The following is a 24,570-nucleotide window of genomic DNA, read 5'->3' on the forward strand; positions in this document are numbered from 1 at the left end:
CTTCCCTTATACCTAGCCTTCAATATTTAAACATTAGGATTTGGGGGGCACTTGGATGGCTCTGCTGGTTAAGCATCAAACTCTTGATCTCAGATCAGGTCTTGATCTCAGGGTTATGAGTTCAAGCCCCACGCTGGGCTCCACAATGGGTGTGGAACCTACAGTAACTAACTAACTAACTAACTAACTAGCTAGCTAAAATTAGGATTTGGGAATTCAAACTAAACAAGATTGAATACAATGTTAAAATCAAGGGATCCCTGGGTGGCGCAGCGGTTTAGCGCCTGCCTTTGGCCCAGGGCGCGATCCTGGAGACCCGGGATCGAATCCCACGTCGGGCTCCCGGTGCATGGAGCCTGCTTCTCCCTCTGCCTGTGTCTCTGCCTCTCTCTCTCTCTCTCTCTCACTGTGTGCCTATCATAAATAAATAAAATTAAAAAAAAAATTTATAAAATCAAGAGTCTTCCTACGAGGAAGCTTCCTATAAGAAGCTCAAACAAACAGAAATAGCCCTGCTTGTTAATGAACTATAAAAAAACTACAATTAAGAAAAATATTTAAATTACAGATTTTTAAATACCAAAATAAAGAAAACTTAAATTCAGATGCCCTTGAAGAATACAATTCAAGATAATGAAAAGGTAAATGTCAAGAAATACAGTGAATTCCTGTAAGTGGTCAAATAATGACCACAGAGAGAATCTTAGAAAAGGAGAAGAGTACTTCAAAAGAGAATCACGATGAAATCAAGATTAGCAAAGATCTATTCCGGGTAAACTATCTTTTATGAAGTTTGCTCCCAAAACAAAAATAATAAGGAAACACTGTATTTTATCTGCAAGCTTGAAAACGGAGAAATTAAAATTTATTCCATTGGAAAACAACTTTTTTCCAATCTTGTGAGAAGAGGAAGTCTTTAAAAGAAGCACTGGAGGGGTGCCTGGGTGGCTCAATCAGTAGAGCATTTGACTCTTGATCTCAGGGTTGTAAGTTTCAGCCCTAAACTGCATGTAGAGATTACTTAAAAATAAAATAAAATAAATCTTTATTCCATTTTTTATACTTTTTTAAAAAAATTTTATTTATTTAGTCCTGAGAGAGAGAGAGAGAGGCAGAGACACAGGTAGAGGGAGAAGCAGGCTCCACGCAGGGAGCCTGACGTGGGACTCGATCCCGGGTCTCCAGGATCAGGCCCTGGGCTGAAGGCAGCGCTAAACTGCTAAGCCACGTGGGCTGCAACCCCCCTTTTTTAAAATAAAATCTTGGGTGCCTGGATGGTTCAGTTGGTTAAGCATCTGCCTTCAGCTCACGTCATGATCCCTGAGTCCTGGGATGGATCCCCATGTCAGGCTCCCTGCTCAGTGGCAAGTCTGCTTCTCTCTCTCTCTCTGCCCCTCCCCTCTATGTGTACGCGCTCTCTTTCTCAAATAAAAAAAATAAATAAATAAAAATAAAAATAAAACAAAACAAAACAAAAAGAGCTGGAGAGGATGTGAAAATGATCACTTAAAAATGCCAGAGTGGGGATCCCTGGGTGGCGCAGCGGTTTAGCGCCTGCCTTTGGCCCAGGGCGCGATCCTGGAGACCCAGGATCAAATCCCACATCGGGCTCCCGGTGCATGGAGCCTGCTTCTCCCTCTGCCTATGTCTCTGCCTCTCTCTCTCTCTCTGTGACTATCATAAATAAATAAAAATTAAAAAAAAAATGCCAGAGTGACTATGAAGACTCCAGCTGCAGTCGGGAGTACCACTCACCTCCACCATTTGTTACTACTAAACTGCTGCGAGTCTCCTGGTACTGACTTTCTCTTCGAAGTCTTTGTTCCTTAGTGATTTCCGCTACTCGAAGAGGCAGATCTGAAAATTCATCTGTAGGCTTAAAAAAAAAAAAGCACCAACATTTAAACACATTTCAAACTTTAGACAATATTGAAAGCATGAATATAATATAAACTCACTAAAATTTATATTTAAGAAGAAACAGCAAAAAAGTTCTGGAGATGAATAGTAGTGACGGTTTCTCAACAACACGAATATACTTAATGTCACTGAAATGTACACTAAAATGGTACATTTTATGTTATGTATATTTTACCACAATTAAAAAAAAAGATGGAAGGCTATATATTACTCTACAAATCGGAATTTAAAGTATCTACATATATATATCTGCATGGATACAGATATGATTATATACACACCCCCTCATGCATACACAAGCAATTCCAAATTATAAATGGGCTGTGGTCTAAAGTTAATTTGCATTGGAATGAATGAAATAATGTTACAAATGAGAGGTTATCGATCTCATTAACAAAAGCGTATTTCATCATTTAACCCAATTTAGAGCTAAAATATCCTACCTTCTAACTTAAAAAAGGAAGTATAATAATAAACACAAGAGAAAAAGGAAAAAAAAAGAGAAAAAGGATATAATTAGCTAAGAAAATTATTTATCTTGAGCATGTTAATAGTCTTCACTAAGGTTCCTGTCTCATTACCCACAAGACTGCAGTCCTATTTTCTTACCTTGTAGCACCCCTTCTAGCACCTCTGCTCAAGGTGACCCAGCCCTGCAAACTTTAGGCTTCAGGTGTAATTGGCTCGGTTCCTATTTGGCTTTCAATGATATTAAAGTATTTATACAAAACAGTAAGGTAATAAACATGTAACACACATGGTGAAAAGACAGCAACACAATTATCAGAATAGAAAAAAAGACAGAAACAGAATATCATTTCTGGATGGTAACACTCTGTGGGATTTGTACCCATTCCTTGCTTTTCTATGTTTTATGTAATGAGAAATTGAATCCAATTAAGATACTTTCCATTTTCATCATATTATCTCTTAATTAGGAGTTACAACATGCAGAATAGAAAAAACACTTACTTCATTCCCTGACCATCTCTTATCACCACTGTCCACACTATTGAAACCTGAATCAAGAGCTCCATAAGGGCGACCTGAGTACAGTTCTTCATGGCTGCCAAAAAAGAGACTCTAGTTGTTACCGGATAGTTTGAGGTTTTTTGTTTTGTTTTCTGATTTTATTTATTTATTTATTTATTTATTTATTTATTTATTTATTTAATTCATGAGACACACCGAGAGAGGCAGTGACATAGGCAGAGGGAGTCACAGGCTCCCCACAGGGAGCCTGATGCGTGACTCAATTCTGGGACCTGAGCCGGAAGGCAGATGCTCAACCACTGAGCCACCCAGGCGTCCAGTTTGAGGTTTTAAAAATTAACATTTGAAATAAATTAAATGCAATTTTACTAATTAACATTGCCATGGCACTTAGTGTTTTAACTTAATTAGAATTAAATGGGCATTCTTTTGACTTTTTAATATGAAAAATTCCAAACTAAAATAAATAGAATAGTATAATGTATAGTAGTATACTTAACTAATATAATAGCACTCGTCCAGTTTTAAAAATAATCACTGCCATTCTTCATTCATCTATGCTTCTGACCCATTTACCATGCCTCCCAATGAAGGCCTTGAACTCACTGCCCAGAGGTAGAGACCTGAGCTGAAATCAAGAGTCAGACACTTAACCAACTGAGCCACACGGGCGCACCCGCTCCCCCTTAAATCTCTCTTTAAGACAGAGAGAGTGAGTAGGGGAGGGACAGAGGGAGAGAGAGAAAATCTAAAGCAGGCTCCACACAGCATGGAACCCGACACAGGCTCAATTTCATGACGCTGAGATCATGACCTGAGCCGAAGTCAAGAGTCGGACACTTAACTGACTGAACCACCCAGGTGCCCCCAACAGAATTTTTATTTATTATTATTTTTTATTTATTTTTTATTTTTTTATTTTTTTCCCAACAGAATTTTTATTTTTTTTATTTTTTATTTTTTTTTAATTTTTATTTATTGATGATAGTCACACACACAGAGAGAGAGAAAGAGAGAGAGGCAGAGACACGGGCAGAGGAAGAAGCAGGCTCCATGCACTGGGAGCCCGATGTGGGACTCAATCCCGGGACTCCAGGATCGCGCCCTGGGCCAAAGGCAGGCGCCAAACCGCTGCGCCACCCAGGGATCCCCCAACAGAATTTTTAAAGGTAAAATTCATATGCAGTGAAATGCACACGCTTTAGCTATATATTTGACAAATGAATATGTCTTTGTAATATACATCTCTATCAGGTTATAGGACATTTCTACTTTGCCAGAAAATTCCCACACATCCTTTTCCTAGTCAATTCTCCTTACCATGTGCTCTTAAGAGATAATCACTATTCTGACTACTCTGATTTTTTCACCTTGAATTAGTATGGAAGGCAGAATAACACTCACCAAAGATGTCTAATATCTAATCCCTGGAACCCATAAATATGTTACTCTACATGGCAAAGGGAAACTACGGTTGAAAGTAAAAATAAGGTTGTTAATCAGCTGATTTTAAAATAGGGAAATTATTGTAAACTATCTGAATGGGCTCAATGTAATCAAAAGGGTCCTTAGCCCAGCAATTGCACTGCTGGGGATTTACCCCAAAGATACAGATGCAGTGAAATGCCGGGACACCTGCATCCCGATGTTTATAGCAACAATGTCCACAAGAGCCAAACTGTGGAAGGAGCCTCGGATGTCCATCGATAGATGAATGGATAAAGAAGATGTGGTCTATGTATACAGTGGAATATTCCTCAGCCATCAGAAACGACAAATACCCACCATTTGCTTTGATGTGGAGGGACCTGGAGGGTATTATGCTGAGTGAAATAAGTCCATCAGAAAAGGACGAACATTATATGGTCTCATTCATTTCGGGAATATAAAAATTAGTGAAAGGGAATAAAGGGAAAGGAGAGAAAATGAATGAAAATATCACTGAGGGTGATAAAACATGAGAGACATCTAACTGGGAAATGAACAAGGGGTAGTGGAAGGGGAGGTGGGCGGGGGGTTGGGGTGACTGGGTGACGGGCACTGAGAGGGGCACTTGGCGGGATGAGCATCGGGTGTTATGCTATATGTTGGCAAACTGAACTTCAATTAAAAAAATAATAAAAGGAAAAAAAAGGGTCCTTAGAAGCACAATAGGGAGGGAGAAGAGGAGGTCAGTATGATACAATGCTGGCTTGAAGAGGATTCTTGGTTAAGAGTCAAGGAATGCAAACAGCTTCTCTCTAGAAGTGAAATGTATCCTACTCCGAACCTACGATAAAGAACAAAGCTCTGCCAGCATCTTGATTTTAGCCCAATGAGTCCAAGACTTAGACTTCTACCTACAAAACCATAAGATAATAAATGCGTGTTTAAAAATCTAAGTTTGTGGTAATTTGTTATGGCAGCAATGAAAACGTATTACAATTAGTTTTCTCTCTCTCTTTCTGTCTCAATAAATAAATAAATAAAATCTTTTTTTTAAAAATTAAAAAAAAAAAAAGGGCAGCCCCAATGGTGCAGCGGTTTAGCGCCGCCTGCGGCCCAGGGTGTGATCCTGGAATCCCAGGATCGAGTCCCACATCGGGCTACCTGCATGGAGCCTGCTTCTCCCTCTGCCTGTGTTTCTGCCTCTCTCTTTCTCTGTCTCAATAAATAAATAAAATCTTTAAAAAATTAAAAAAAAATTAGTTTTGCTTATTCTGGAACTTAAAAAATAGAATCATATGTAATTTTTTTAACCTGGCTTTTTTTGCTCAGCACTGTGTCAGTGAAATTCTTGATGGTTTTAATATTTTCAAGTAGACTGGATAAATTATTTGCTAAGTATAGGCATAACTTAAAAAAAACCAAACACCTACCGATCTGTTTTTGAAAGTTGCTATACCATTTTGCATTCACATTAGCAATATATTTGAGTTCCAGCTGCCAACACTTGTGTTGTCCATCTTTAATTTTAGCTATTCAGCTGAGTGAAAAGTAGTATCTCACTGTAGTTTTAATTAGTGTTTCTCTGATGACTAATGATATTGAGTATCATTTTGTGTGGGTTTTGGCCATTCATTTATCTTCTTTTTGTGAAAAACGTCCATTCCTTTGCCCATTTCTAAATACATCAGTAATCTCAAGAATGGTTTGCTAAGAAGCCAGACACAAACCACTACATAATGCTTGATTTCATTTATATGAAACTGAAGAAAATGCAAAAACTGACCAAGAGCAAATTAGTAGTTGCCTGGCGATGAGTGAAGGGGAAAGCACTTATCTACTATAAAGGGGCACACAGGTGATGAAAATGCTATCTATCTTGATTGTGTAATTTCATGATTGGATCCATTTACCAAAATTCACTGAACTGCACACTTAAAATGGACAAATGTTATGATTTGTAAATTATATCTCAATAAAGCTGTTAAAAATCTGCCAAATTCTTTTGTCAAAGTGAATGTCCCATTTTACAATTCTGTAAGCAGTGTATGAGAGTACTGGTTACTCCACAACCCCACTAAACTTCTGGTGTTGTCAGTTTTAATTTTAGTCATTCTAGTAGGTGTGTAATAATGTCTAGTACACTAATTTACATTTCCATGATGATTAATGATGTTGAGCACTTTTTTGGGTGTTTATTGGTTATTTGTATATCTTTCTTTGTCAAATATCTAATCAAGTCTTTTGTCCAATTTTTAATTGGGTTGTTTTTTAGCATTAAATAAAAATGCTCAGGGACGCCTGGGTGGCTCAGTGGTTCAGCATCTGCCTTGGGTTCAGGGCGTGATTCTGGAATCCTGGGATCGAGTTCCACATCGGGCTCCCTGCATGGAGCCTGTTTCTCCCTCTGCCTGTGTCTCTGCTTCTCTCTCTCTCTCTGTCTCTCATGAATAAATAAATAAAATCTTAAAATAAATAAATAAATAAATAAATAAATAAATAAATAAATAATAAGCAAGCTCTGATTATGAAGATCCAAAAATACAGGTACCTTCTGGCTATCTTCCTTATTTTCTTATCCTCCCTCATTAAAGATCATTTAGCAAAATAAGTCTCTCAGCAGAATTCTAAAATTACTTTTCTAGCAGTTCCTGGCTGGTTTAGTTGGAAGAGCATGTGACTCTTGATCTGGGGGGTCATGAGTTTGAGCCCCATGTTGGATGAAGAGATAGATTACTTAAAAATAAACTAAAAAATAATAATAAAATTACTTTTCTAAAAGTTAATTTCTCCCAACTTTTTACTTTGGAAAAATTCCTATCTATTTAAGAGTTAGGAAAGTAAATAAATATCCATTTGCCCTTCCTTTATATTTTCCAATTATTATTGAAATAAAATATTTTATTAATATTATCTATGTGAGAGGTCTGCTTTTATGCTCGTTTTAGAGTCCAGATCTTATGCATAGGTACTGTATATGTTTTATCACAGCAAAGTCAGGCCAAGGTGCCTAATTTTAAAAGTTTTCTAATGAAATTATACATTGAGCCACAGTTAAAAAATTCTGCAGCTGCCAAAAGAAGTATATTTCAAGATTTACTGAAAAATATTTAAAAATATTATTTTTTTCAAATAAAGATTTTCCGATTTCTAGAGGATACTGTTCTATAATAATGTTTATTTTATCAAGCGGCCAGTTGAAATAAGCCTAAATTTACTGTGATATTTTTCAAGTGGGTAACATAAACAGAATTAATAGAATCTTTGCATTAAGCTATCATTTTATTTTTTGTTATTTTTTAAAAGATTTTTATTTATTTATTATTATTAATTTATTTTATTTATTTATTAATTATTTATTATTTTATTTATTTATTTAATTTATTTATTATTTATTATTTATTATTAAGAGAGAGAGGCAGAGGATATAGGCAGAGGGAGTAACAGGCTCCCTGTGGGGAGTCCAGGGAAGAACTCGATCCCAGGACCCCGGGATCACGACTTGAGCAGAAGGCAGATGATCAACCACTGAGCCACCTAGGCGTCCCCAAACTATTATTTTACTTATCTCCTTTATTTGTTACTTTCACATACTCGCTTTCTCAGAGTTTAAACTGATAAGAAAATGTGAGGCATATGGGTCTACCAACTCTTGAGTTTCCTCAGGATTTTCTTCATTTTAGAACTTAAAGTCCTGTGTCCCAGGAAAACCTTAGGCACAAGCAAACCAGGACAGATGTTCACCCAATGTATAAATATGGCCTTCAGGAGGCCTAGCAGAGTTCAGCCATGCTCCAGCTATGCCCTGTCAGAAACTCTAATCTCCTTAATAAACCACCTAGCATAACATGGACTCAAACGTATAAGTGTCTTTTCTTTGAGTCAGGCAGTGAGGAGCATAAAACACGGCAATTTTTATAGTTTAACAGATCTGGACTGACAACTTGGCACCATCATTTACTAGCTATGTGACTTCAATTAACTTGCTTAACTTCTCTCAACTTCTGTTAAAGGAAAAAAAAAAAGATTAATAACATCTACCTCATAGATTTACTGTATTGAGAAAATACAAGGTAAGGATTTGCACAAATCCTATTACAAGGCACTAAATAAAAGTTATTATTATCATTTCTATGAAGAATGTATACTTAAGAGAGCATTTGCTGTTATAACAAGTCACTACATCTGCTTTGTTTGGGTTTAGTTCCCCAAATATTTATTGAATGCCACACAGTGTCCTAGATGCTAGGAATACAAATATGAATGAAGGATGATCATTGTTTCCACCAGCTCAGGCTTGTTGGAGGGAATTAATCCTGTTACTGGGGTTAAAAAGCAGGACTTTTCTTACCAGTGGCTTAGTTTTGGTTCACTGCCACATTACCATAAATAAATATATCTAATCTGTAATATAAAGCTGGTCAGCAAAAAAGCATAGGCCACTATAGATCACTACTGAAAAATACATATACCATTGTATAAAACTTAAAAGTTATCACAACGGTGCAACTTGCTAAAAAGAAGCTGCTAACATTTATATCTAGAAATGAATAAAACCTTTATAAAATGACTTAAGGAAGACTGAGTGTAGTTCTTATATTATGCAAAAGTATTTAGAAAGTTACACCTAAGGATTGAAAGTACCACAGCATCTCATTTGTACTGAATACCTGAAGAGCTACAGAATTAATAAGAATTCTCTTTAGCAAGGCAGAACTCTTAGGACTAAATTGGTCCTAAATCATAGCAGACAGCTAATAACTATAATGCCTAATATTTACATGGGACTTTATAGTCAGCCAAGCACTTTGAATGACCAGGTCATTCAATCCTCAGAACTACTGTTAGGGTATAAATGGGGTAAATAAATACCATGTTGAAGAAACTGAAGTCCAGAGAGATTAAGTGAATTGCCCAATAATAGAGATACTCAACAGTACAGTCTGACTCCATGGCAGCATTTTGAATAAAAGTGCTGCTAACTACAATGCAATTTCACTAATCCATACCTCAACAAAAAAGACATGAAGTTACAATATCACATTCACTGCTGCATGAGGAGTTGAAGGAAATATTTTATGTATATTAAATAAAAAATAATTTCTAGGACTTTTTAAAAAAGTATTTATGTGTGCATAAATACTTGTATTTATTCATGCGAGACACACAGAGGCAGAGACATAGGCAGAGGGAGAAGCAGGCTCCCTTTGGGGAGTCCGTGTGGGACTCAATCCCAGGACCCTGGGATGATGGCCTGAGCCAAAGGCAGACGCTCAACCACTGAGCCACCCAGGCATCCCTTTCTAGGACGTTCTAAAACAGTTACAAATGAAGTAACATAACTCCAGAAAAAATGGAAAATATAAAATACAGATCAATCTAGTAAGCATAGTGAGAGATTATTATATGGACTGGAAGACATCAGATCTATAATTACTAATTCCTTTGGAGACATGACATGTTTGTGTTATGGATACATTTTGGATACATTTCTCCATGGACTCAAACCTTTTTTTATTTCTTAGCAAATACACACACACACACACACACACACACACGTCTCTTCCCAGGCTTTTTTTTTTTTTTTTAAAGAAGTTTTACACTTTTAAGGTATTATGATGAGGATTTCTGTATTAAAAAAAAAAACAAAACTAGATCAAGACCAACTAGTCCTCAAGACTAAGGAAAGAATGACAAAGAGAAACAGGTTCTGTAATTAGCGCTATAGGACTCAAGCAAAGTTCATTATTCTTTTTTTTTTTAATATTTTATTTATTTATTCATGAGGGACAGAGAGAGAGAGAGAGAGAGAAGCAGACAGAGACACAGGCAGACGGAGAAGCAGGCTCCATGCAGGGAGCCCGATGTGGGACTTGACCCCAGGACTCCAGGATCATGCCCTGGGCCAAAGGCAGGCGCTAAACCGCTGAGCCACCCAGGGATCCCCAAAGTTCATTATTCTTATATGTGCTAGTGCTTTCTCCTTAGTCTTTGGACATACCCTCACATACATGTCCCCAGTAGTCACCATTAACTGCCTGACACTCAAAGCTCAAAGAGAGCAGTAGCAGTTTATGTTCCTATTCTGGTATTTTAAGAGAGAAAAAATTTTTCTTAGAAAAGATGAACTCGGGCAGCCTGGGTGGCTCAGCGGTTTAGCGCCCCCTCAGCCCAGGGTGTAATCTTGGAGACCTGGGATCGACTCCCACGTCAGGCTCCCTGCATAGAGCCTGCTTCTCCCTCTGCCTGTGTCTCTGCCTCTCTCTCTCTCATGAATAAATAAAATCTTTTTTTTTAAGTTTTTTTTTAAATTTTTATTTATTTATGATAGTCACACACAGAGAGAGAGAGAGAGAGAGCGCGAGCAAGAGCGCGGCAGAGACACAGGCAGAGGGAGAAGCAGGCTCCATGCACCGGGAGCCCGACATGGGATTCGATCCCGGGTCTCCAGGATTGCACCCAGGGCCAAAGGCAGGCGCTAAACCGCTGCGCCACCCAGGGATCCCGAATAAATAAAATCTTAAAAAAAAAATAAAAAGAAAAGATTGACTCTAAGGGAGAAAATCAGTTAGTATAGATATAAAAGCTTTATTTGTTGTGCATCTTTCAAGAGTACAGGACTAGAACACACTTAAAGAAAATTTTAAATAGGAAAAACAAAACTTTTTTTGATAAATAAGACCAGAGTTCTCTATCCTAAGCAATTTACTGAGGTAGGAGAAAAAAGACTTGAAGAAAGACAGGATATAATAGAGAAAATTTAAAAATCCTTGGCATTATGCTTTGGGTCCCTTCATAATCTCCCTACTGTCAAAGTCATTTCTCTAAGAGAGGCCTAGATCTAGCACAGAGTATGCCAGACCTAATCCCTAATCCCCATGCCACACCTGTCAAAACCTTTTATGTCTTCCTTAACATCACATCCCTGCTTTGGGTCTTCTCAGAGTTAAAAATGTTAGGACTGAGACACTCTTGTAGGAATCTTTTATGGGTATGCATGGTATTGGTTAACTTCTCCTTGGTATTTGTATAAATATACTAAAATCTTGAATGACTGTATGCTTAAACAACCAGATTAGAGTTAGTATTTTTTTAAATTTTTATTTATTTATGATAGTCACACAGAGAGAGAGTGAGAGAGAGAGAGAGAGAGAGAGAGAGAGGCAGAGACACAGGCAGAGGGAGAAGCAGGCTCCATGCACTGGGAGCCCGACGTGGGATTCGATCCCGGGTCTCCAGGATTGCACCCTGGGCCAAAGGCTGGCGCCAAACCGCTGCGCCACCAGGGATCCCTAGAGTTAATACTTTAAATACCCTTCGTAGTGTCTGAAACTCTTCAATCTAATAGCTGGATCAAAAACACCCAGAATGTCATTACAAATTTGTTTCTGGTCACTTTAAGCAGAGGAAAGTTAGGAGGAGAATAACATTGTGACCAAACTGACTATTCATTCCTTTAATATATATTTGAATATCTACTGTGTGTGCTAAATACTCAGCTGAACTAGGGATACAGTGGTGAAGAAGAAAGACACAATTGGTGGCAAAGGGCAGAAATCAAGTCCCTTTGGAGTAATACTTAAGAAATCAGGTTCTGGGGGTGCCTGAATGGCTCAGTTGGTTAAACATCTGCTTTTGGCTCAGGTCATGGTCCTGGAGTCCTGGGATCAAGCCCAAGTTGGGCTCCCCATTCAGTGGGGAGTCTGCTTCTCCCTCCCTCTCTCTCTCTGCCTCTACCCAAGCTCATGCTCACTCTCCTGCTCACTCTCTCTCTCAAATAAATAAAATAAAATAAAAAAAAAAATCAGGTTCTGTATTTTTAGATAGCTTAAGATTACTCCTTTAAACCATAAACACCTAAGTACTTAATTCTAATCATTTATGATGAAAAAATTTAAACTGTTTAAAATTTAATTGTATTTAAAAAACTTAAAATTTAAACTTAATGCACATTTCCCTTTACTAGAAATGATATACCTAATACACTTTAGCATTTTATTGATGAGCATCAATTATGTACTGTGCTATATATAACAGAACAATAATTTAAAACATTACTGAAGGGAACCCTGGGTGGCTCAGCAATTTAGTGCCTGCCTTCCACCCAAGGGCATGATCCTGGAGTCTCGGGATCAAGTCCCGTATCGGACTCCCTGCATGGAGCCTGCTTCTCCCTCTGCCTGTGTCTGTGCCTCTCTTTCTCTCTCTGTGTCTCTCATGAATAAATAAATAAAATCTTAAAAAATAAAATAAAATAAAACATTACTGAAATATGGAGAGTTCTTGGCAAATATGCCTAATGGCATCAAAGCTGCTATGTTTTTAGAGTGTTATTGCTTTTAAATATCTTGTTAGAATTATTAAATATAGCATATAGATAAAAAATGAATATAACAGACACAGCTTTTAAAACGTGAGAAGACATTAATACCCTTTAAAGCCCCCAATACCTCTTTTACATTGTATTTTCCTTCCTCTCAGAGTTATCCATTAACTTGAATTTTTTAATATGTGTCTGCTTTTAACAGTTTTTTCTTTTAAATTACTTTCTGTACTTTTAACATGTCTGCTTTTAGAAACTCTACCAAAACAGAAATTTGTTCATCTGTTTTGGTCTAGGATACTAAGAAGCTAGCTCATTAGGACTATGCTTTTATTAAAGTAAAATGTGACAAGTTCTAAGTGAAGGCCAAAGGGGGTCTCTTTTGAATAAGGCCTAAATGTATTATGGCATCCACACTGAGACATGTATTTTGCCTGTTAAAAGGCCTTTTGAATGTAATTACTGCTAGTTAACATTGTTCCAGATGGTTGGGAATGCCAAGGAGAGATAACCTTTTAAGTTAGGTGTCATGGGGCAGCCCCGATGGCTCAGTGGTTTGGCGCCACCTTCAGCCTGGGGTATGATCCTGGAGACCCGGGATCCAGTCTCACATCGGGCTCCCTGCATGGAGCCTGCTTCTCCCTCTGCCTCTGCCTCTGCCTCTGTCTCTGCATCTCTCTCTCTCTCTCTGGGTCTGTCATGAATAAATAAATAAAATCTTTAAAAAATTAAAAAAAAAATAAAGTTAGGTGTCATGTAGATGAAGGATGCATAAACTAAAGGATCCTGAAATGACATTAATGGTCATCAAATCCAACCTCTTTAGTCCCTAAAGAAAAAATGAACCTCCAAAAGTTTGAATGACTTGCTTTAAGTTACAGATTTAGTTAACAGAAATTTAATGCTAACAAGGTTAGCATTCAAGTCACTGAGACCTTTGGTTTTCAAGTCAGGATCCCTTGGGGAATATTTGGCAATGTCTGGAGCCCTTTTTGTTTGTCACACTGGGAGACATTCCTGGCTACAGAAGCCAGGAATACTGATAAACATCTTCCGATGTACAGGACAGCTTCCCACAACAAAGAATTATCTTCCCCAAAATATCAACAGTGCTGAGGTAGAGAAACTCTTAGAACTACACTTTGTCAGATCTCTGGAATCAACTGTTTACTTAATATAAACATTCTGAGAAAAACAGTGTCAGAATAGGTTATTTCTCTTTAGTTAAACATTCAGGTAGATTTATGGATCCATTTTGATTCCCTATGAGATGGAATACATTAAATAAAAAAATAGAATATACTCACCAGGAGCCAAAACCCAAGGGTCTCCTATCATAATCTGGCAGATCTGGAGCAATCTTACAAGCCTGTATGTTCAGGTACTTAAAAATGTGGATTTTGCCTTTTATACATATCTAAAAAAAGTAACATATTTGAGTTACCTACTTAACTTATTGTTACATATGAGTAACAGGTTATTACTCATTACTCTGAAATAAAATCACAATCAGCTCTTTACTTTTTATATATTTGAAACAGAAGATATTTCTATCAATTACATAGAGATATTAAAAATCAAATACTCATTATATTACTTGTTATCTTATGTGTTTAAGTGATATAAATACAGACTTTTTATTTTCTAGTCAAGAATAAATTTCAGTAACATATAAAATAAATAATTTATGATTATAAACACTGATAGAATACCAAAGAAACTTATCACACTGATTAATTAGGCATAGTCAGGGATTCAAAGCATTGTTCCCCACAGATTATACTGACAACTTTTACTTTTAGAAATCCAACAATTATGCACAATTATGTTTTGAATCCTACTTTTTGTAAGGGTTTGAAAAGCAGGAAATGATTAAATATTGAAGTTATACTTCTGTTGACAGAAGTCAAACTATAAATTCTTTAGGATTATGAGATCCTTCTATAGCTATGAAGTTTACTCATAAAGTTTTATAGTTGCTATCCAGAGGCTTGAACAAGACCATCATTAACTGTAGAGTTCAAATGCTACAGTGAAAAATATAGGCTGGTAAAATTCTTCAGATTATGGGATGCCTAGAATCTGTACATAGTCATCTTATAATTATTATTAAATTGCTTCATATCAGTCACTGATAAATGATCAAACTAAATGAGGAATTTAGGATTTTAGAAAATAAAAAGGTACAAAAATGATCATCAGAAGATGTGCATTGATAATCTTTAGTTCTGAAAGCCAAGTATTTTTATTTGTTTCTAGAATTTACGTTGCCTACATTCGAGTTTCACTAGAAAGAAATTAACTTAAATTTTATTTAAGAACCTTCAAGAAGAACCCCTTAACTTAAAAAATAAGTCAATTTAGTGAAAGGGAAAACACTTCTGGAAACATTACGGGTCCTTCATTCCATTAATTCAGGGCTTCTGAAAGAAGTATATTTGGATGAATTTATTTTAAAAGAACTTCATTTTCAGCAAAAAGATACATGCAGAGAACTCCAAGTTTTAAATTCACCCTTTGTCAAAAGAGTTCACCACATACTTCAAATCCACTGGAGCTTACCTGTGCAGGAGGAGACTGCAGTGGATTGTTGTCTAGAGTGATCATCTGCAGGTGCCTGAGGTTCCGATAACAAACAGGGATCGTTGTAATTTTATTGCAGGAGAAGTCTAACCGTATCAAAGGCAACTCTGCAAGCTCTGCAGGGTGATAAAATGGAAATGAACAATTAATGACATTCCAAAGCTAGACAATTTGTACAGGGGTTTCTAGTTAAATATAGTGAATTTAATGTATTTATCTTCATTCATTCTTAATGAAGAACTGATACTGTGAAATGAAATGTAGTTGCTTACAGATGGGAATATGAGTGAAAAGCAAGCTGTCTGATCCTCACAGAACAAAACTGGAGGTCTGACGCCACAGGAACACAGGCATAACCAGCGGATTAGATGATAGTCTGTACAAAGTAGAAGTTAAATGCCTAAGCCCCCAACCTCAATTCATGCAGCACTACCCCTCTCCAATCACCACAGGAGTCAAGACGTTATTCTTTAGTGAAAGTAAATCAAAAGGCTTTGAACTCAGGAATCTTAGGCACAATGGGAAGTCAGGATGACTTGCCAGTTGGAAATGGAGGATTTGTGTTTTTTTTATTTTTATTTTTTAAAAAGATTTATTTACACATGAGAGACACAGAGAGAGAGAGAGGCAGAGACACAGGCAGAGGGAGAAGCAGGCTCCATGCAGGGAGCCCAATGCGGGACTTGATCCCGGACCTCCAGGATCACGCCCTGGGCTGAAGGCAGGTGCTAAACCACTGAGCCATCCCTGGAAATGGAGGATTTAAAAGGAAGTCTACACAGTGAGGAGACCTCAGCACTTTCCTACCCAAACTCCCATCCCATCCCCAGCTGTTGAATGCCAATAGAGTAGTCAGTCCCCTCTTATCCATGTAGGATATATATCAAGACCCCCAGTGGATGCAGGAACTGCAGATAGTACCAAACTCTATATATACTGCGATTTTTCCTATATATACATACATGTATACTTATACATGAAGAAGTTTAATTTATAAATTGGCCATGGTAAGAAATTAACAATAATAACTAATAATAAAATAGAACAATTATAATAGTGTAATTAAAATTATCAACACCCTTTTTGAACTCGGCCACAGTAACTTCTTGCAAGATACATCCACGAAGGCAAAAGAAACAAAAGCAAAATGAACTATTGGGACTTCATCAAGATAAGAAGCTTTTGCACAGCAAAGGATACAGTCCACAAAACTAAAAGACAACCTACAGAATGGGAGAAGATATTTGCAAATGACATATCAGATAAAGGGCTAGTTTCCAAGATCTATCAAGAACTTATTAAACTCAACACCAAAGAAACAAACAATCCAATCATGAAATGGGCAAAAGACATGAAGAGAAATCTCACAGAGGAAGACATAGACATGGCCAACATGCACATGAGAAAATGCTCTGCATCACTTGCCATCAGGGAAATACAAATCAAAACCACAATGAGATACCACCTCACACCAGTGAGAATGGGGAAAATTAACAAGGCAGGAAACCACAAATGTTGGAGAGGATGCGGAGAAAAGGGAACCCTCTTGCACTGTTGGTGGGAATGTGAACTGGTGCAGCCACTCTGGAAAACTGTGTGGAGGTTCTTCAAAGAGTTAAAAATGGACCTGCCCTACGACCCAGCAATTGCACTGTTGGGGATTTACCCCAAAGATACAGATGCAATGAAATGCCGGGACACCTGCACCCCGATGTTTATAGCAGCAATGGCCACAATAGCCAAACTGTGGAAGGAGCCTCGGTGTCCACTGAAAGATGAATGGATAAAGAAGATGTGGTTTATGTATACAATGGATTATTACTCAGCCATTAGAAATGACAAATACCCACCATTTGCTTCAACGTGGATGGAACTGGAGGGTATTATGCTGAGTGAAGTAAGTCAGTAGGAGAAGGACAAACATTATATGTTCTCATTCATTAGGGGAATATAAATAATAGTGAAAAGGAATATAAGGGAAGGGAGAAGAAATGTGTGGGAAATATCAGAAAGGGAGACAGAACATAAAGACTCCTAACTCTGGGAAACGAACTAGGGGTGGTAGAAGGGGAGGAGGGCGGGGGGTGGGAGTGAATGGGTGATGGGCACTGGGGGTTATTCTGTATGTTGGTAAGTTGAACACCAATAAAAAATAAATTAAAAAAAATTATGTCAATGTGGTCTGTCTCTCTCTGCTAGAAAAAGGTGGAATTAGCCACAGGTACATAAAAAACTAAGCAAATAAAAGAGGAAAACAACAACAAAAGTAAGATATATAAAAAAGAAATATAATCAGAAGGCAGCCTGGGTGGCTCAGCCAGCGGTTTAGCGCCGCCTTCAGCCAGGGTGTGATCCTGGAGACCCGGGGGATCAAATCCCACGTCGGGCACCCTGCATGGAGCCTGCTTCTCCCTCTGCCTGTGTCTCTACCTTTCTCTCTCATGAGTAAATAAATAAAATCTTAAAAAAAAAAAAAAAAAAGAAATATAATCAGAGTACATCAAATGAATTGGCAGGGCACACTATTTATTTTGAAGATTTTATTTATTTATTTGAGAGACAGAGTGTGCACATCAGCATGAGTACAAGCTGGGTGGGGGGGGTGGCGGAAATGGGGGAAAGGGAGAAGCAGGTTCCCCACAGAGCAGGAAGACCGATGTGGGGCTCAATCCCAGGGTCCCAAGATCATGACCTAAGCTAAAGGCAGATGCTTAACTGACTGAGCCCCTTAGGTGCTCCAGGAACCATAGCTGTAATAATAACATTTTGATCAAAAGCCATGATAAAACTACACTGGGAAGATAGTAGGAGGGAAGTAAAGGTATGATTGTGATAGTGTGTAAGGAAATTAAATCCTCATCTACTATAACAGGAAGCTGACATAAGTATCAAAACTGAAAAATCCAGCAAAGCTGTTAAAGCACGTCATTTAGAAATATGTCAGCAAATGCCAGTGGAAAGAGTCAAAGGTAGAGAAGGTAGATGATTCTAGACACTAAAACTGGGAAGGTAGAGGGGTGCCTAGATGGCATAGTTGGTTAAGGGTCCAACTCTTGATTTCAGCTCCGGTCATGATCTTAGGGTCATTAGATTGAGTCCCAGGTTGGGCTCCAAGCTCAGCAAGGAGTCTGCTTGAAATTCTCTCTCTCTCCTTTTGCCCCTCCCCTGTGCACATGTGCATGCACACACATTCTCTCTCCCAAATAAATCTTCAAAAAAAAAAAAAATTCAACTGGGGAGGGGAGGAGGACAGTTGAGAACAGGGGAATGCTATTACTGATTTTGAGCTTTTTATACTCAACTTTCTGAACGACATATATATTTATATACTATTTGACTTTCTGAGCAATATATTAATAACAATTAAAATTTAAAATAAAAATGGCAATATAATAAAAGACATACTATTTTATCTACCAAATTGGAATATGTTAGAGACCACCAATTAATGAACATGAACTTCCATACTAACTTAGGTAGCTATTGGAATAAAGCTTTCTTGCCATGCAGTTTAGCTAAATATGTTAAGAGTACAAGATAAGCTGATAGAAAATCATTTAAAACTATTTGTGGACTGAGTGAAGTAGGACAAACATTATATGTTCTCATTCATTTGGGGAATATAAATAATAGTGAAAGGGAATATAGGGAAGGGAGAAGAAATGTGTGGGAAATATCAGAAAGGGAGACAACATAAAGACTCCTAACTCTGGGAAACGAACTAGGGGTGGTGGAAGGGGAGGGCGGGGGGTGGGGGTGAATAGGTGACGGGCACTGAGGGGGGCACTTGACGGGATGAGCACTGGGTGTTATTATGTATGTTGGCAAATTGAACACCAAAAAAAAAATAAATTTATTATAAAAAAAATAAAATAAAACTATTTGTGTGACTCACTTTTTCCTTGGTAATACACATTTAAAATTAGAGAAATAAATTAGATGATAAAACTTTCAGACTGTAATTGTCCTCTAAAACTCTGAATTTTCATTTTCACTAAAATCCCAATGTTTTCATTAATTTACTTTACATTAAGTCTGTATTATTACATTAGTAAGCCTTTAAAAATCAATCACAGTAGGTGAGTCCTGTGTAGAAGGATAATCCTAGACAGAAATTTGGGGTTCTAAGGCCTGTGCCATGATTTGGTCAGTTCTGCTGGGGCCTTCATTCACATCCCTGAGGGGATAGAAAGGAGACCTAGGAAGAAATGAGGAAGGGCTCTGAAAATAAAAGGTGTAAAGGTTACTGGGCAAGCGACTGAGAGGAAAGCTATGCAGGATTTTGGCTAGTGTGACTGCAGTTAGTGTGTAAAAGTGGACTGAGGGACGCCTGAGTGGCTTAGCGGTTGGGGGCCTGCCTTCGGCTCAGGTCGTGATCCCGTGATCTGGGACCGAGTCCCACATCTGGCTGCCTGCAAGGAGCCTGCTTCTCCCTCTGCCTATGTCTCTGCTTCTCTCTCTCTCAGTCTGTGTCTCTCATGAATAAATAAATCGATCTTAAAAAAAAAAAAAGTGGACTAAAAAATCACTTATTGAGACATTCTGATATCCAAAATGTCAAAGTCGCACTAGCATATGTTAGAACTTAAAATCAGACTGGATCATACTGGTGTTAACATTTGGATTCCACAGTGAAGCAAAAATTTCCTTAGTTATTAATTGAGTATTTACTATATACTATAAGTCATGCTTTGTAGAAGAACCCAGAGCATCATGGTCATGAAAATACCTTCTAAAGGATACAGGTAAGGGAAAGTGGATGGGAGGATAGATGACACAGGAGTTGCCAGGAGGTGATAACTGCTATAGCTGGAGGATTCACTGCTCTCATTTATATATGAAATTTTCCATAATAAAATTAAATATATACTCTGATCTAATAAAATAATAGTTCTCCCCATTTTCATTTCCTTTTACAGCTTCTTTCATGAATTTATATTTTGAAAGATTAATTATACTTAATGTGTTTAATCCTTTTTATCATTCAGATACATTAACCAGAGCCCACAGTGAATCTATGATAACCAACCTCCTAGTACTCCATTCATTATTCATTCTACACATCACTTCCAACCATTAATTAGCCTCTATCTGAACATTTCCAGGGAAAGATAAAGCAATTAAGTTCAACCAAGTCCATTTTTAGTCACTGCAAATTGTAGGAATGTTTTTCATTATGCTAAACTATTTCCTTATCAAAACTATGATATATTTCTCCCAAGTAGTTGCACTTACTGAAACTTCCAGGGACTCTACCTTGAGTTATTAATTAATTCTGTAAAATCTAAAAAATACAATCACTGGTTAATAGTTACTGGAATTTTTCAATAAAGAATCTAACTTTTATTTTTATTTATTTATTTTTAAAGTATTTTATTTATTTATTCATGAGAGACACAGAGAGAAAGAGAGAGGCAGAGACATAGGCAGAGGGAGAAGCAGACTCCATGCAGGAAGCCCGATGTGGGACTCAATCCAGGGACTCGGGGGTCATGCCCTGCACCAAAGGCAGACGCTTAACCGCTGAGCCACCCAGGCATCCCTACAAATCTAACTTTTAAAACCCACAAGGAAATGATAACATATAGTAATTGAACCATTATATCTCAAACACTGGTTGTAACTCTTAAGCATTTTTGCCTTGTACCTAGAGATCTTTTAAGCAAAAAAATTATTTCCCAGTTTTCTTACCTTCAGGCAAACGTACTAAGTGGTTTCTTCTTACATTAAGGTCTCTCAAGGCCTCCAAATTACCAATTTGGGAAGGTACTGTTTGAATTTCATTGCAGCTCACATCCTATTTAAAAAAAGATACAAAGTAAAGAATTGTTCTAATATTACAAACTTGCCTGCTTTAAACCATGTGTAGAACGAAGTTTGATAACACCTGTGGTCTGTTTTAATTGTAAAAAAAGAAAAAAGATTCTGTGTTCAAGAATAATTCCACAGTCTGTACTAGCATTTAATTCTAAGAACTTATAGGCTGCTGACTGATTTTATAAATTTTTATATTGATCTACACTAATTTTATGAGTAGAACAAAAATTAAATGACTTATGTGTAGACAGAAGGCCTAGTATCAGATCAAATGAAAATTCTAGTGAAAAGGTAATTTAGAAAAAAGTATAGAAACATCTATTCAAGACAATATTTTATTTTATGAGTGTTCTAATGAAACTAGAAGAAAAAACAATGATAAAAATTATAATGAAAAAATTAATTGAAAGGAAATTAGATTTTCAAAATAACAGCTTGCTTGCTCAAGAATATAAAATAAAAATGCATTGAAGATGACTCAATTCTTTATTAAACTAAAAGTGAGGGGAAAAAATAATAAAGTACATATAACTCATAGGCCATGGAAAAGATACTGCCTAATTGGCATCTGATCAAGCTGGTACCAATACATGTTTTATGTAGGCCTTTTGGTATCTTGGTCAAAGCTTGATTCCACTGATTCTGATAAGAGACTGACCACAGATTCCAAGAGCGACAAATTCAGAATTCCATAATCCTGAAACCAGCCAGAAAAATGTATAAATCTATGTGTAACAGCAGGAAGTTGTTTAGGTTAACAAAAGCTCCAAATGCCACACTAACACTTAGAACTCCTCCAGTATATGAGTAAAAAGACAATTTTAATGGACTATTAGAAAAGACCACTTACTAAAAAAAAAAAAAAAAAAAGAAAAGACCACTTACTAAAAACTTCAATAAGCTTCAAACATTATTTTTAAGTTTTCCCATAATATTCTTAAAGAAAATATTATTTTTACTTTTCATAACAATTAATGACTGAAGTAGAATCAGTAGCTATGTTCTTAGTCCAATGCTCTGAGTATCAAAGTTAAAAGGAAAAGAAGTTGAAAGGATAGGGAAAATTGAACATGAGCCAGATGGTAACAGTAATCTATAATATTTCTCTCAAGAGAATATTATATATATATTATATATATCTCAAGATATAAAATGTATATCTTGAAAGACAAAAGTTTACTCTCTCTTAAAAATGAAGGGAAATATAGGTGGCCTGGCTGGCTCAGTTGAAGGACCATGTGACTCTTGAACTTGGGGTTGTTAGTTCAAGCCTCACTTTGGGTGTAGAGATTACTTAAATAAATAAACTTAAAAAAAAAAAAAAGAAGGAAAATAAAAGGAAGAAGCAATAAAAATGTTGTGAGAACATGTTCTATCACATGGGAATCAGGAGCTTTGGGATTATTAATTCTCACTCTGACACAAACTATTCGTATGACTGAGGTTATCAATTTACCTCTTTTGTAGAAAGCTAAAAGCTCCTTCTACAAGACATATCTTTTAGGTATTTATGACTTGATACGCAGAAACAGAAAGTTTAAATGATTTGAAAACCAGAATCTGAATCACAAGTAAAATTAATATTAATTCATGGTAATAACCCAAGTTCTGAACAAATGCTAACATACAAATATTTTGGACCTTATATCCTAGATGTAATTGCTTCTAAATAAATAGTGGTTTAGTATCTAGACTTCAGATTTAATATATTTGTGAATTTTTGCATGTGACCTTTTATATTCATAATCCACCTGAAAAAAAAGAAAGAGCTAATGTGTGGTCCAGTTAAATTATATTTATTTTTTGTTTATGATGTCTATCTTTGTTAATAATCCTACGTGCTACGTGGAACTATCCTCCCAAATCTCAATGGATAGGATATAATTGGACTTTATCATTTCAGAAATATGAAACATGGGCTCTGAAGTTAAGGTAGACTGGTTTCAAATTCTACTTCAATTATGGACCTTGGGCAAATTACTTATCTAAGTGCTACTTTCCTCAGCTGTAGTATGATGATAATTATAATACCTAATTCATAATGTTACTGTGGTGATTACAGGGGAAAAGTCTCATTCCCACACCTAGAACATAAGTACTAAAGAGTAACAACGAGTGGTAAATGAAAGTTAAGCTTCTTAGAAAACATAAGACAGCAAAGAATAGCTTACTTTAGAGAGGGAGAGAGGTGGTAGAGATAGCATGTGAGGCAAAAAAATAAGGCTGATCTTTGCAGTGCCCATTTCCCTATAGGGGCTAACCAAAAATCAGAACACTGATGCTATTAAGATTTAACTTGAAAAATTTTAATGCATTATTAACTTATATCTCAAAAGTTTAATAACATAGAAATCACTTAATATTGGTTAAAATTTAATTCTAATGACTTTCTCCCATTCCATGTGGGCCTATTAGACTTGTACTTTCAGTTCTTCTTAACTCTATGCTGAAGCACCTCAGTACTGATCAACCAGCAAAACTTTACTATCCATACTTGAAAAAAACCTCAAAAACATACCTTAATAATGGGTCTTTACCCCATAACACTATGGTATGACCATGGATATACATATATACATGTGGGACAATAAAGAAGTAAAACATTAACTTACAAGTTCTGTTAAATGTCTGAGATGTCCAATTTCTTCTGGAAGTGACACCAATTTGTTGTTACTAGCAATTAAGACTTTCAATGGTAAATTACACAAGTGCACTGGCAATGTTGATAATTGGTTCCGACTAAATATGTAAATAGAAAAAGAGAAGAGTCAGAAGCTACCACTTAAGAAAAAAATTCTATCTTTCCTATTCTATACTCAGTAAAGTGACAAACATAAGTCTTGGAAGGAACAAAGAGGGTAAAACTTGGGTTTTAGCATCCATTTCCTCACTTATCATAAATCTTTGTAGTTTTAGGCACAGTATTATCTGCTTTTTTTTTTTTTTTTAAAGATTTTATTTATTTATTCATGAGACACAGAGAGAGAGAGGCAGAGACACAGGCAGAGAGAGGAGAAGCAGGCTCCCTGCACGGAGCCCGATGCGGGACTCGATCCCAGGACTACAGGATCACACCCTGAGCCAAAGGCAGACGCTCAACCACTGAGCCACCCAGGCGTCCCTTATCTGCTTTTTATACAGATTCCTTATCTGTATATTGAGGATTTTAAAACTTCCTCCACCTATCCTAGAGGCCCCTGTACCATAAAACTCCTTTGTAAATAATGATGTGCTACATAAATACAATATTTCATTAAAGTTAATCTTATGTAAGATAAAGTGATTTTAAAAATAGGATAGATGATGATTATCCTCTCTCCTTGTCTTCCAAAGAAGAGTTATAAACATAAAAGTAGTTGTAATCTACTTCCCTCATCCTACATACTTTAAAATCAAATGTACATAAATGAACCAAATATAGTTCTGTGGAAAATAAGTGACAGGTTGTGATTTTAAATATATCACATCAGCTGGAGTATAGGTATGAAATCTTTTATTCATACAAAACA

General features: G+C 36.7%; 1 protein-coding gene across 16 annotated transcripts in view; it reads right to left on the reverse strand.

The window, feature by feature from the left end:
* The window catches only part of LRCH3 (leucine rich repeats and calponin homology domain containing 3), a 125,487-nt gene that overhangs the window by 49,268 nt on the left and 51,649 nt on the right, over positions 1–24,570 (reverse strand). For all 16 annotated transcript variants that reach the window (XR_004811549.2, XR_003146727.3, XM_035709889.2 and 13 more), the window contains exons 3-8: positions 23,674–23,800; positions 20,936–21,041; positions 15,224–15,360; positions 13,969–14,078; positions 2,893–2,986; positions 1,756–1,876 (exon numbers count right to left, since the gene is read on the reverse strand). Coding sequence is in view for 14 of the 16 variants with exons in the window: in XM_035709889.2 (XP_035565782.2) it covers positions 1,756–1,876; positions 2,893–2,986; positions 13,969–14,078; positions 15,224–15,360; positions 20,936–21,041; positions 23,674–23,800 (695 nt within the window). In the remaining 2 variants the exon portion in view is untranslated. The remainder of the gene's footprint in view (positions 1–1,755; positions 1,877–2,892; positions 2,987–13,968; positions 14,079–15,223; positions 15,361–20,935; positions 21,042–23,673; positions 23,801–24,570) is intronic.

This window comes from Canis lupus, chromosome 33 (genome assembly GCF_003254725.2).
Source record: "Canis lupus dingo isolate Sandy chromosome 33, ASM325472v2, whole genome shotgun sequence".
NCBI classification, from domain to species: Eukaryota; Metazoa; Chordata; class Mammalia; order Carnivora; family Canidae; genus Canis; species Canis lupus.